Source organism: Lepidochelys kempii, chromosome 1, assembly GCF_965140265.1.
Source record: "Lepidochelys kempii isolate rLepKem1 chromosome 1, rLepKem1.hap2, whole genome shotgun sequence".
NCBI classification, from domain to species: Eukaryota; Metazoa; Chordata; order Testudines; family Cheloniidae; genus Lepidochelys; species Lepidochelys kempii.
Window position 1 is genome coordinate 47,122,210 of NC_133256.1, and position 14,954 is coordinate 47,137,163.

The 14,954-nt window shown below is 38.1% G+C and overlaps 1 protein-coding gene across 14 annotated transcripts in view; it reads left to right on the plus strand.

The window, feature by feature from the left end:
• FRY (FRY microtubule binding protein) overlaps positions 1–14,954 on the plus strand; it is a 373,522-nt gene that overhangs the window by 226,228 nt on the left and 132,340 nt on the right. For all 14 annotated transcript variants that reach the window (XM_073341316.1, XM_073341418.1, XM_073341299.1 and 11 more), the window contains 6 exons: positions 1,633–1,740; positions 6,677–6,932; positions 10,189–10,371; positions 11,311–11,397; positions 12,381–12,640; positions 12,959–13,148. In XM_073341316.1, the coding sequence (XP_073197417.1) occupies positions 1,633–1,740; positions 6,677–6,932; positions 10,189–10,371; positions 11,311–11,397; positions 12,381–12,640; positions 12,959–13,148 (1,084 nt within the window). The remainder of the gene's footprint in view (positions 1–1,632; positions 1,741–6,676; positions 6,933–10,188; positions 10,372–11,310; positions 11,398–12,380; positions 12,641–12,958; positions 13,149–14,954) is intronic.

Sequence of the window (14,954 nt, forward strand, 5' to 3'; positions counted from 1 at the left end):
AGATACGCTTTAAGATACAGATACTATTAAGTTTCAGAGTAGCAGCCATGTTAGTCTGTATTCGTAAAAAGAAAAGGAGTATTTGTGGCACCTTAGAGACCAACCAATTTATTTGAGCATGAGCTTTCATGAGCTACAGCAAGTAATTCATCAGGAAAAATAATATTCATGCATTATACAGTGGAAGCAGAGTACATTGAACATTCATTTGGACTTGTTATATTTTTGACAGTCCAAATTCAAGCTGATGAATGTATGAAAGTGTGCTGAGCAATCATGGCTGCCAAGTAGGGCCACAAAACTACCATTAAATTCACATCTTCATATTATAATAAGTATAGGCTCTGTTTGTACCTGTAACATTAATAGTTTCAAGAATGCATTAAAATGGTGATGTTCTCTAGTCTCGTTTCAGTGTTTCTAAATGAATGCCATCTGTGTTATTTATCATGAGAATAAGATATCCAAATTTAATACCCTATGTAGTCTAGAGAGGGTAGTGGACTGGGACTCAGGAGAGCTGGGTTCTATGACTTTGGGAAAGTCTCATCAATTCTCTGTGCCTTGGTTTCCCCTCCCATCCTTTGTCTATTTAGACTGTAAGATTTTCAAGACAGAGTCTCTCCCTTACTATACATTTTTATAGAGTACTACCACAGTGGGGTACTGATCTTGGCTGGGGCCTCCAGGTCCTACTGCAATACAAATAATTAATTGTGTGAAAGACTATGTCTGTTAAAATATTGTACTTTGGTTAGCTTATTTATATGGGTAACTAATGCCAGATAGCCAAATAGCAGAAGATTTGGTAAAAATAGTCAAATTAATGATCATTTTTTGGAGACTATGGGAAGGATTTCCACTCTACTTCTGCATAATCACAGAAATATTTGTAATGATCATAGGAAGTGGCACAACTAGAACCCATACTTGTTGCAATATCTGTCATTAAGATAATCATTGGTTGAAAGCCTGCTTTTAAGAAATTTCAAGATTTTGGCCCTGGCCTCGATTCTGACAGAGCTTTATGCTCACCCAATCCTCAGGGCTGCCAGGAAGCGGTTTGGCCATTGCACAATTTAGAGCAGACTTAGGGTTGCTATAAATTGTGCCAGCCCGTAACAGCCTTCAAGAGGTTGTTACATCATCTGGGGATCAACACAGGTGCTCGGGCCGCTGGCTGGGCCGCCCCTTCTCTCCCCACTTCCAAATTCCTAAGTGCTCTGCGGGTGGTGTGAGATGTCCTCCTTGCCAGTGCCATAGAGAGGGCCAGAATCTGGTGCTTTAATCTGTGTATTATGTTGGTCTTCTTAAATACTGTACTGTGAATCGGTAAATGATACGTTTTACAGTAAGTCCACAAAAATAAGCAAATGTTTTGGTAGTCATGTCTCCAAGAACAGCTAAAGCCAGTCATTTATTTCAGAGAAGTTTCCTTGTTGTTATATTGTTAGTGCTTAGACTTTTTGCCAAGATCCTTACCAGTGGTCTGGCACTCAAGCAGATACATTTTTTTTAGATGTTTTATATCTCTTCCAAAACATTTTAGCAAAACTATAGATCCTTGAATATGTTTATTTCTCAAGTTTGGTCAGCTTCCGATGATCCATACTTTCTGTTTCAAATTTTCAGTGGTGAGAGAAAACCGAAAATCGATCTTTTCAGAACATGTGTTGCTGCTATTCCTCGATTGCTTCCTGATGGAATGTCAAAACTTGAGCTGATTGACTTGCTGGCAAGGTAAGTGTGTAAACACTGAAAAGATTGATCAGCAGGAATAGAATGAAACTGAGCACCAGTCTGTGTAATTATTTCTTAGAGGCACATAGATGTGCAAACTAATGTGTTATTAAAGTTTAAGATTCAACTGACCTGAGCAGCATTATGACCGAGGAGACATTATACCTAAGACCCCAAATGTGATACAGAAACAAATGTGCTTTCTTAAGATGTTTTTCACGCTGTGATTCAGCACATAGATTCACCCCCTTGGTAGCACTTTGAAAACAAACTGTTCTTTTGTAATATGAAGAATATATAATTCTCACTATTTTTACCATAATCGTATGTTAAACAAGAGAAGAGAGGATTCATTTTTACAGTAATGGGAAAACCAACTTTTAAAATTCAGTTTTGGATTATGAATCCTACACATCAACTTGGCAAAACATAATGTACTAGAGATGGTGTGTTTTCACATTCTTCTTACTAGTACATCATAACTAGACTTAGCAGAATTTGATTTTTATTTTTTTATCATTTTGACAGATAATATCAATGTTTATTTTCTAAGCATTTTCTTCAATTTTTATTCGTTTCAATTTTCACAGTTATGTAGGGGTTTCAAACAATGAGGTGTCAGACAATAATTGTCTAATGACAGTAGAAGTTAAAATTCAAAAAGTTAAAGCTTTATAACTGTTAAAACACAAATTGTCAACATCACGTCAAAATATACAAAATAAATATCCTTAAATCAAACTCTAATAAGTTCTCAAGCAGCGTTTTTCTTACTTTGCCTATCTGTAAATTTCTATTATTATTGTTGGAAATATTTTACATCATTTTTTGAGTGTACAGTGAAATTGACATTTACCAATAAAAATCTAATCTTTCCAAGCCTAATCATAATTATTTTTAATTAAAAGAGAAAAAATAGAGAGGTAGGAGTGCTTGGGTCTCTCTATCTCCCAAAGCTGGGGTCCTTACCTCTGAGTTGTCTGGATACAGTATCACTATCATGAAGGAGAGGGATTAAGGCACGGCATCTATACAATGGAGGTGGGCTCGTAGATGTCATAGCAGTGGCACAGTCCAAGTCTGAGAAGATTCAGTTGTATGACAGTTATGATAAGAGATGATGGTAGCAAAGAACTTTCAGCACAGAACTTTCACCTTTGCCATTATATCTCAATTCTGGTGTCAGGGTGCCTTTGCTAAATGATTTCAACATATTCCTCTTAAAATGGAATTATTATTGGATTACAGTGACAAAGCAAGTCATTGTGGCCACCATTATTATCAGATAAGTGTCCAACCAATTTGGGCCACATCCTAGGTTGTGTCTAAACTGTACAGAGTGGAATCTCGGGGTTAGAGGTTTAAAGAGGTTGAAACTGTGCTGTGGTACCAGCTTCCATGTGGGATAATGGATGTGGGGCCCATGCTTAATATTTTAGTAGCTTAGTAATGACTTGTCAGCACATGCACTCAATCACCATTCTTTGATGGGCCTATGGCAATTGTTGCTTCCTTGAAAGGCAACTAGGGAGTAACATGAGAGTCTTATTTTGATGGAAGTTTATGAACTACTTCAGTGACCTTTAACCTAGAGACACAAAATTGTTTTTACATCTTTATCAGAATAAAGTGCATTCACTATAAAACAATGAAAGTTTTCCCAGTCTCAACTCAAATATGGGCTATTTCCCTCACACCAGTCTTCTCTTGCCACCCATGCTGCATCACAAGGGCTCTGACTTTACTGGTCTGGAGATGCTGCATAATATGTTACAATATTTTCTCACTTCAGGTTCAGGACTCATCACATTTTGTGACTAAAATCCATACCGGAATCTAAAGTTTTGGGGATTCAACCTTTCCTAACTATAATCCTTTTGAAAAAAGCAATCCAGAGTCCTGGGCCACCTTTCAGTAGTGGTCTGTGTGAGCTCTGATGTTTGGACAAAAAGCTATTAATGTGTTTTTCTTTCTCAAGATTAAACAACATCTCTGGTTTAACAGATTCTTTTAGTTTGAATTTTCATCCTTAGAACAGATGTGTCTTTTGGCAAATCCCAGAAAGAATCTGTAACTCAAAAACTAGATTTTCTTCCAAGACAGCTGTATTCAAATTACGAGCAGCAAAGCAGATGTCAAGCTCATATTCTGCCTTTTGCTGCCCACTGGATCCATTCATTACAAATCCCCAAGGTAGGTTTTAGATTTAAGAGTCTGAAGTGAAAACAAGTGGCTTTACTGGCTTTGGTGATCTTTCTTGCTCAGTAAGAATTGTGAGAAACCAAAGTACTTACTACCACCAATATACTACAGGATGACTTGTCTTTATATTTTCTTGACATCACCTGGTCTGCTTCATCCTAAAAACAACTTTGCCAAGCCAAATTATTTACCAGAAAGAGTTCTTCTCATAAAGTCCTATATCTGAGTAATAAGGAGAAATTCTTAATGCAGCCATGGTAACTCTTCAAATTCGTGTCCTTTCTACTGACTCCACTGCCGTAGTATTACAGAGCTATGGTTTTATACTAGGTTTATTTCTAATCTCTCTTGATAATGTTGTCCAATGCATTTATACAGTAACTTGAGCTTGGAGGCAGTTTTAGTCTGTGTTTTGTTTTCCACTACCTCCATGTGTCAGTTAGGCCTGGTCTACATTGGGGAGGGGGGGATCGACCAAAGATACATAACTTCAGCTACGAGAATAGTGTAGCTGAAGTCTATGTATCTTAGGTCGACTTACCTCGCATCCTCACGGCACAGCGTCGACTGCCGCCGCTCCCCCGTCGACTCTGCTTCCACCTCTTGCCACGGTGGAGTACAGGAGTGGACAGCAGAGCGATCGGGGATCGATTTATCACATCTACACTAGATGCGATAAATCGATCCCTGATAGATCGATCACTACTCGCTGATCCAGCAAGTAGCGTAGACGTACCCTTAGAAAGAGTCATTTCATGAATGACTCAGTCATAATCTGAGTTTATTGCTTGGTTTTGTGATCTTTAGTGTCCAGAGGCAAAGGTGATAAATTGCCTTCCTTTAGTGTCAGAGAAATACAGTAATTCCCAATTTGTTAAGAATTTCATATGGATATGTCACAAGTTTGGGGGTTGGACTAGATGACCTTCTGGGGTCCCTTCCAACCTTGATATTCTATGATTCTAAGTTATACCTATAGTGGTGAGGGTGAGCACCTCTCTCATCCCAGATGTTCTTTTCCTGACTGTAAACCTTTCTGTAGCTCTGGTTTGGAATGTGGGGTGCGGTCCTCTGACTAGAAGTCTGAGGGAGGCAGCTCTCTCCCTTCTGGGCATAACAGCCATTCAAAATATAAAAGGGAAACAAAATAATCCTGCAGTCTGCAAAACAATCTGGCAGAAGGCACAAGGCAGAAGGTCAATAGTCTCTGTGAAAGGGTTCCTAATCCCCTGTATGTTTACGGTTGCCCAGGCTGCGTGCCCTGGGCCCTAATGAAAGAAAAATGAATTAAAGATGGTCCCTCTGTGTCTCCAGAGGGTCCATGCAGCAAAGGCTCTTAAGCAGCTCTCCTGGGTAAGCAGCCCCTGCTCTGCACTCTAGTTCTGCTTCCCTCTGAGTGCCCACCCTGCACTGGGCTTGGATACTTACTTTTAAGAAGCTGTGCATCTCAGGTTTGACAGGCCTCAAAGGTACCCACAGGAGCTGTTTTGCCCTTTGCTGACTGGGGTAGAACCTGTTGGTGAAGTTTCATGGCAATTAGACTTTCATTGCATAGAATAAAACAGTCTTTGACCTGCCTATGAAGAATTTTCAGACTGGTTGGAGTCAATTAACTTCACTTTAACACACACTGAGCCAAATTCTTCTCTCAAGTATACCACATCGTACAATTTTAATGGAAAAGAATTTGGTCCACTGCATATTATTAGGGCCTCTAGATTTTTCTCTATTTATTCACAAATATATCCTCATGTCTAATTATTCAGGGACAACTAAATTTAAATACTTGGAAAGTGGATGCTAACCCATCCATTAATATTACTACCTTTTGGTTAATGAAGACTTAGTACACTGTGGAAGTGACAAACTTAAAAATGTGATGAGCATACTGATCTTTAAGTGTTTCATTCTGCCCAGCTACAAGCTATGAAGTGACTTTCTCATTTTGTTTTAAAGAGGAAACATGGATTGTGGTCCATCAGAAAAGGACACAAATTAGGTGCAAATATAGAAATAGAGAAAATGGGATCTAAGATGCCAGTTCCTTAGAAAATGCTTTGGGGGGGATAGACTTCTAGTTCTTAAAAAATGGAGAGTATGATGGAGCTGTGGTTTCTATTTCTATATCCCAGAAGAAATGAAAGTTTGAGGCAATGTTTGTGTTCTAGTTAGGAATTTTTAATTTCATTTAAAGATTCTCTCTCAGTAATTATAATTTGCTTCTTCTTAGTTGAAGGTTAATTTTAATTGTTCTACTGGCACATGGGAGTTTTTTGTTTGTTTTTGTTTGTTTGTTTGATTTTATCTTGGAAGTAAAAAATAAAAAATCTGAAGTGCACACATTATCCTGAAAGACTTTTGCTCTCATAAGTGATCAAGTCAACAGTTTTCTTTGTTCTGAGAAACTGCAAAGTTGCCATATTTCAACTATCTTGAAACATGCTCTTGTAAGTGAAAAAAAATAAGTTGCTCACAAAGCTGCTCTATAGTATCTTTTTGGACTGGAGCAAACATATCTTTTGGATCTATGTATGTATTCAAGTACTGGTGTAGCAAGAATTTCTATAAAGTGTCGACAATGGTGATTGTGGTCAATAACAATAAAAGCTTGAATAGTTTTATGAAATTTTATATTAACTTTGGGGAATTTCTGTCAGTGTTAATTTCTACTTTACTCACTTACACCATTTAATGGTGTTTACATTTTTAGTGTCACTTTTATTTTAACATGCAGACTCTCTATCCACATGGATGATGAACTTCGGCACATTGCACAAAATTCTCTTCAGGGTCTACTTGTTGACTTTGTTGACTGGAGAGAGGATGTGCTCTTTGGTTTTACTAACTTCCTACTACGCGAAGTGAATGATATGCATCACACTCTTCTTGATACTTCTCTGAAGTTGCTGCTACAGTTGCTTACACAATGGAAACTTGTAATACACACTCCAGGAAAAGCCAGTGAACAGACAAAAAGCAGATCATCAGAGGTATGAATAAAAGTGAACTGCATTCCAATAGTTATACTCATTTATGACCTTATTTAACTTTTCCTGGATATTGTTCTGTTTTATGTATGCCTTATTTACTCAAGTTGTGCTCCAGCAGAATTCACTGCTGTTAGACTTTTTTCCATAAAACAGTTAGTTCAGCTGTCTCATAGAAGCATAGAAATGTAGGGCTGGAAGGGACCTGAACAGGTTATCTACTAGTCCATCCACCCATGCTGAGGCAGGATTAAGTGTACCTAGAACAGCTGTTACCCTTTGCAGCATAGTACATGTCATTGTAGTGCACCAACAAAGAAGAAAGTATGTCAAACCAAAATAGGCTTGTTAACAAAACCACATAAAAGTGGTGGGGCTGACAGGAAGACTTTTTCCCAGCACTGTAACTTACAGATAATGCTAAAATGCCATAATGTTTTTCTGTTTAACCCTTCAAACTTTCTAAAATTTGACATATTCATGATCTGTGATCACTGGTTTGTGAGCATCTATATAAACCCTTCCTAAGTGTTACATTGTCTCATGACTATCTATCTATCTATCTATCTATCTGGTAACATCAAAGGGACTAAAATGATTTTTTCCAATTAATTACTTTTATAAGCAACAATAAAACCCCACTCATCCAAAAAATCATTATGTGATTAAGATTATGTCCCCCAATGGCCATCACTAAGGTGCCACAGGTACTCCTTTTCTTTTTATGAAAAACTTAGTTTATCTGAATTCCCATATGTCCAAATAAATTCCTTATCTTCCATTTTGTTTGGATAAATAAGCATTTATAGCCAGGATTTTCAAAAGTGAATTTAGGTGTCTCAGTATTTTAGGTGCCCAAACTGAGATATTGTAAAAGGGCTTAATTTTCAACAGTAGGTGCATGATCAGCACTTTTTGAAAATCAGCTGAGCAAGAAACTGAACAAACCATTTGCTTTTAATAGAAATTTTCAATAGTTTTTTTGTTTGTATTCCCTAAACAATCTGACAAAGTCTAAAAGATTTGGTCATGCTTTCCAAAATTCATCACTCTATCTTTCTCATGTATTTCACTATACTAGCACCAAATTAACACCTATGTCATGAAATATCATGCTAGATTAGGTTGAATAAATAATACTATATAGACCCAATGTGTTTTTAGAGGAGGTCACTATGCTTCACAATGTTGCCGACTCTCATGATTTTAGTGAGTCTTGCAATATTCATTTTTTCTGAAAGCCCCCAGCTTTTGGAGTCCCGTGATCACATGAGAATCTCAGCTTTCATTTAAAAATGAAATTAAGTTTCCAGACTGTATAGTCGGGGAAGAAAACTTGAAAACATGACCTGAGTGCACCTTAAAGGCTCAAAAACCAGAAGACAACTAAAAAGACATCCTCCTCCCTTTATTTTGGTTTTAATTTTTATCAGTATTATCATTTGCAGGAGGCTGACTCATGATATTTGAATGCTTGACATCAGCACTGAGATTAACACAATTATTTAATGATCTGCTGTAAGGCCTTGATCATGCATGTAGAAATGCTCATTGCTTATTTTGAGCCAGCATCTGAAAAACAGTTGGCCCCCTTCCTATCTTCTGTTCCTGCCCAGAATGCAAATGGGGATCTTGCAGTTATAAAGGTGGCTGGGGCTCTGGACAATGGAGTGGAGCTTCACCTCCCTCAGCTGCCACATTGGTCAGTTCAAGGGATGGTGAGGGAGCTGATTGGTTCCAGCAAAACCCCCTCTCCAGGCATGTTTAAGCATTCCTGGGCACACTGCAGCTTTCTTCTTGCTGAAAGCTGTCCTATCTGCCCAGTAGGTACTTTCGTTGTCAGAGCTGGGTTTCCAGCAGTGACGGATTAGGCACTGGGCCTACGGGGCACATGCCCAGGGGCCCCGGACAACTCAGGGGCCCCAGAGCCCTGGCTGCCGGGTGAGCAGGGAAGACAGGGAAAGCACCCGTGTCTGACCCTGCTCCCCAGTAGCAGCACCAGGCAGGCACAGCAGGAGAAGCCCCTGTGCCCTCACACCCCCACTCCCCAGCAAAAGCCCAGGGTGGCAGGGGAAGCCCCCAGCGCCCTGACCCTGGTCCCCTGCAGAAGCGTGGGAGTGGTGGGGGAAGCCCCAGCAGTGGGACCCCCGCTGCAGCCCCGGGACTGAAGGAGCTCTCGCTACCTGCCGCAGCCTCAGGGCTGGGGTAGCTTTCACTCCCTGCTACAGCCTGGGGCTGTGGCGGGGGAACAGAGCTTCTCCGGTCTTGGGGCCGCAGTGGGGGTAGGGGGGCCAGAAACTAGCAAAATGATTGCGGGGCTGCAGTGGGGGCGCAGAATGGGGGGACCGTGGGTGGAATGGGGGCAGGGCCCTGGAGAAGAGGCAGAAAGGGGTGTGGCTATGGGCGGGGCTGCAGGTGGAGGGGCTGCCATAGGAGCGGGGCAGCAGGTGGAAGGGATGGGGTGGGGCCCACCACTTGCTCTGGCCCAGGGTTCCCGGAAACCTTAATTCTCCTCTGCTTTCCAGGCCTGCTGTGGGTCTAATACAGTTGTTTTTTGGGATCAGGGAGGAATTTTTCCCTCTGGGCAAGAATGATAAGATATCTAGTGGGTATCCTGGAGGCCTTGGAGGTGCGGATAATAAGGATAAGTAAAGGTACTTATGAAAATACTTAAAAAGGGGGAAGGGTTAAATAAATTTCAATAAATAGTGTTGCGACTTGTGGCTGGTGTCCAGTGCAGGTAATAGGCTTCAGAGGGTCAGCACGTGGGAAAGAGCACAATACCTAGGAGGGCCTAGTGGATCCTGTTAACCTGAAGGATGAGAGGAAGCCTTAAATCCTCACAAACTATGTACTCCCTTGTCCACCATCATGCCACCTTGCAGGAGGAGGATAGTGGCATTTAGCAGTGGGCTTAACCATGAATTAAGTGGAGAGCCACTAAGAGAGCCAATCCTCATTCCTTTAGTGAATGTCATGGAGCCATTTAACCGCACCTATGGTGACCAGATGTCCCAATTTTATAGGGACAGTCCCGATTTTGGGGGCTTTTTCTTATATAGGCACCTATTACCCGCCACCCCCGTCCCGATTTTTTATACCTGCTATCTGGTCACCCTAACCCCTCCTGGGACCCAGTTAATGCCTGATAGCTTGGGTGGGATCAGTCCTGGTCAAATAGAGCACTTCTCAGTAACCTCATCCTCATCTCCCATTAATATTTCCCTCTTTTGAGTATAGTTTTCTCATTTCTTTACAGCTGATACCAAACGGATCCAGCCATAGGATACAGTCTGAAAGAAGTCCTTATTCCAACGTACTGCATGCTGTGGAAGGATTTGCACTGGTACTACTTTGTAGTTTCCAGGTTGCTACCCGTAAACTAGCAGTTTTGATTCTCAAAGAGATCCGTGCTTTATTTCTCGCCCTGGGGCAGGCAGAGGTATGGATTTTTTTTAAAAGTTTCAAAAGAAAATTTTCCAGAGATAAAGCTCTAAACTAAAATTAACAGTGCTGCTTTACCATAATGCATGTAATGGAAGAGGACATTTATTATATATAAAAACATTTGGCTTATTTGGAATTTGCCATTTTAATGTGTCTGATTATTGCAGACCTTACAGTTCATGGGCTGTTGACTATAAAGCATTAATAACGTTCTTTTTGCAAAACCTGTTCTGTTGTTCACAAACAACATCCAGTTTTGCACAACATCAAACCCTTTTTCAGTTTTTTTTCAGTTATAAAGTACACACAAAGGTATACTGTAAAAATATTCCTTGAATTGGGCAAATAATTTTTGCATCATCTGCGTTATTAATTTTTAGTGAAGATAAAATTCACTATTACAACATCTCAGTATATTCAACAAAAACAGCACAATAAACATTTAACTTTATTCACATAAAATATTCCTTGTACAGTACAGAAGTCTAACTCTTTTCTTGTGTACAGATACAAATGTATGTAGAGTCTTGCTGTGTGCGGTGGCCCCAACACACTGAGCCATCTAGCTGCCTGAGAACACAAATATGTGTGTTCATAGAAAAGGAATGCTTTAGTTAAACAGTTAAGCTAGGTTTTCAGTCCTTTGGTACCAGATGTCCCAAGTCATATGGGATTTTCTGATGAGCACTTTTGTTCAGTAAACAGTGAACTAAGGCCAGTAATTAACTTCCTTTCAAACCACAAGCTGGGCTTGACTTCGAGGTTAATACAACAAAAGGTAAAATGTATCCATCAAGACAACCACCTGAATATATTTTTACCAGTTCTGTATCTTATAATCTTTCATGCAGTTCTGTTTCGTGTATTGAACAAAGATGAAAAGAATCAGTTAGCTAAGGAAAGTAGTTGACTGCTATTACCTTAATTTGTACAGGATGATGACAGGCCTATGATTGATGTCATGGATCAGCTAAGTTCTTCTATTCTTGAAAGTTTTATTCATGTGGCAGTTTCTGATTCAGTAAGTACCTGTTTATTTTCTGATGGTAGACATTTGCAATATACCACCAGCTATTACATGTTTATAGGGGCAGATCCTCAGCTGGTGTAAATTGTCATAGTTCCATTGAAATCAGTGGAGTTATGAGAATTTACACCAGCTGAGGATCTACCCCTTAATGTACATAGCACCTTCTTTGTGGTAAGTGTGAGTATTAGTTCTGTGGTTATTTTTACCCTGGCAGTCATAAAATATACACTGTACTACAGTAGCAACCAATTGTGCTAGGTGATTTACAAACATAAAGAAAGACACAGTCCCTGCCCCCAAAGACCTTATCATGCAGAAAGACAGATGGGTGAGGAAGAGGAATACAGCATGCAAGAAAAGTTGTAAGAATGATGATTGGTATGTATCTTCTTAGTTCCAGGGGTTTTATGGATGGGTAAAATATGGGTAAAATTTTCAAAGTCAAGTGACTTAGGTACAAAAGTCTGTAACAAAACTGAAAATTTCACTGAAAATTTATATCTGTGTCAGTATATGTATGTATATAAATGTGTACATAAAAACATATGCCCATCTATCCTCCTGCTTAGTCATTGTTCGTTCCTTTGTTTTGTTTTTGTCAATAAAAAAGTTTGGTATATGATATAAAAACAATTTTGTATATACAATTATGACCCAATAACATCAGTGTTTTTCAGATTTAATTAATGTAATTAGTTACCAAATTTACACATTTTTAGCCTTCATTCACATAGATATTTTTCTTAAGAAAAGAGTTAAAGAACATACAGTAGAGAAATGGTTTCTTCATCTGATGGGAACAGCTCTTGCCAATAGGAGATGCTATTTATAGCTGATTAATGCCTTGATTGAACAAAACACTTGAGCATCTTTATTTAGGAAGTAGATGCCTAAATGACTTGCTGAACTGTGGCCTAAATAGTTGGGAATAAGTTACTACCACTGTGATACTGATTTTTTTTCTCTCTCCACAGACTACATTACCATTAACACATAATGTGGATTTGCAATGGCTGGTAGAATGGAATGCAGTCTTAGTAAATAGTCATTATGATGTAAAAAGCCCTTCCCATGTCTGGATATTTGCACAGTCAGTTAAAGATCCATGGGTTCTCTGCCTCTTCAGTTTTCTTAGACAAGAGAATTTACCAAAACATTGTCCTACAGCTCTTAGCTACGCTTGGCCATATGCTTTTACGAGGTTACAGCTAGTAATGCCTCTTGTGGATCCAAAGTAAGTGATACTCTGTACACGGCTTTCATTTGTTAAGGGTTAGTGACATTATTATGTAAATTCTTTAGTCCTACATATTCAGACCAGTTTGACAGTCCAGCTATGGTAATAGTATCCAAACTTTTGGTATTTGATATGATGATTGCCACTTTAAACTGTAATGATTCCTTTTCTTATTTCCTTCATTGATTTTATTTTTACATCATATAATATTTAATAGTATAGTTGTTGTTACTTAGCTTGTTTGGTTTTTTAAAAAAGCTCTGGAAAATTAAAATTAGGAACTGGAATTAACTATTTTTTTTTTTTAAATTCCAGTATCCCTGTTAATGCAAAGAAAACCAGTACAGCGAGCAGTGGTGACAACTATGTAACTCTGTGGAGAAACTATCTTATTCTCTGCTTTGGAGTAGCGAAACCCAGTATTATGAGCCCTGGACACTTACGTGCTTCAACTCCAGAGATCATGGCTACCACTCCCGATGGAACAGTGAACTACGATAACAAGGTGACATGGCATGCTTCAGAAGAATTATTCCGTAATTATTTTAAATATGTTTTTAAAAGAATTTACATGTGAAAGTCAAGTAGTAGCGATAAAAGTACATCTGAGGATTATTTCGATATATGTGATTTGGTTCAAGTATTATTATTTATTATTGAAAACATTAATTTGTATAGCACATTACACCATTTGCCATTAAACATATGACAATTCCCGTGGTATTTGCAGCACATTCCTGTGTTATGTGATTAATGCATATTCTAAGTAGTATATATGCAAGGTATGGAAATGTTGCACATAATATGCTCAAGTTAACTTTACCATGTGTCATGCTTTTAATGCAGATCACTCTGTTAAGTACTGTTATAGCACATACATAAACAATAAGGCACAATAGGTGATGTATTTCTGCATCATTATTGCAATTCTGGAGCGTGATATGAAACCAAAGGCCTAGTGGTAACTGCTTGAGAAATGTACTAGTTCCTACAAATTCATTGACTGGAGTCTTTTTTGATATTGTAAACTTAATAAAAAAAGTACAATACTGTCTATGAAAATAAAGTACAATACTGTCTTTGAAAATACAGAAAACGTTTAAACCAGGATGGATAAATATTGATTAAAAAATTAAAATCAGATTTTTAATTTAAATTCAGATTTATTTATAAAAATATGCTATTTAAAATTAAATTTGAAATTGACAACCTATGTTAAGGCCTAAACGTTGTATAATATATTAAAATAATTTAAATCAACCACAAAAAATAATATTGGAGTACTTGTTTGCTGCCAAGATTTAAAGACAGTCAGCCCACTTAATTGGTGGAAGTCACTGGCTAAGCACCTGGATCCAGAGTTGGTGAAGTGCCAGACCAGGTTTTGAGAGCAGTAATCTTTTCTGCAGATGAAGAGACTGTTTTCTTCATTTCTGTTTGTTCAGCTAGTTCAGTTCAATGACTCGTTTATGCAAAGTTAAGTAACCAGTTGGACGCTGAAAAATCAGGAAAGCTTGTTTTTTTTTCTTCCAATCTATCAATAAAAACTAGATGTGAAAGGATGAGATCTACTGGTTCTAAAATCTTGAAGGATGTAGTTACCAGAAATAATCTGTTCAACTCACTAACAATAGATTGATATTTAATCAATATTTAACCAAGGCCATTGTGATCATCTAGTCATATAACACAGACCATAGAACTTCCCCAAAACAATTCCTAGAGCATACTTTTTAGAAAAACATCCAATCTTGATTTCAAAATTGTCACAGACAGAGAATCCACCACGACCTTTGGTAAATTGTTCCAATGGTTAATTACCCTTACTGTCAAAAATTTGCATCTCATTTCCAGTCTGAATTTGTCTGCTTCAACTTCCTGCTGATGGATGAAAGGATGGATAAACTGTTTAATAAATCAGTTAGCTTTAAATGCAAAACATGTTTCAATAAACTTTTTTCTTATGCTTTGTAAGGAAGTTTTATTTAATTAAAAATTGCTGTTTTTTGCATTTTTAATTTAATTTCCATCCAAATAGAGCTTAACATCAATCACTAGTAAAAATTAATCATCATCTAGTAAATAAGAAATGCAACATTCACCATTTTCTAACATAGAAAAATGTAAAAAATTAAGAGTCTGAATAAATGTAAGCTAAAGCTATCTAATTGCTTAAATAAATGTGTATAGATATAGTATATCCTCCTGGTTAGCAAAAAGAAGCACCAAGTTTAGTGAAAGAGTATATCTGGTTGCAAATCAACATGTTTTAATGGTTACCAACCAATGACAATAAACCTTTTTTAAGGAA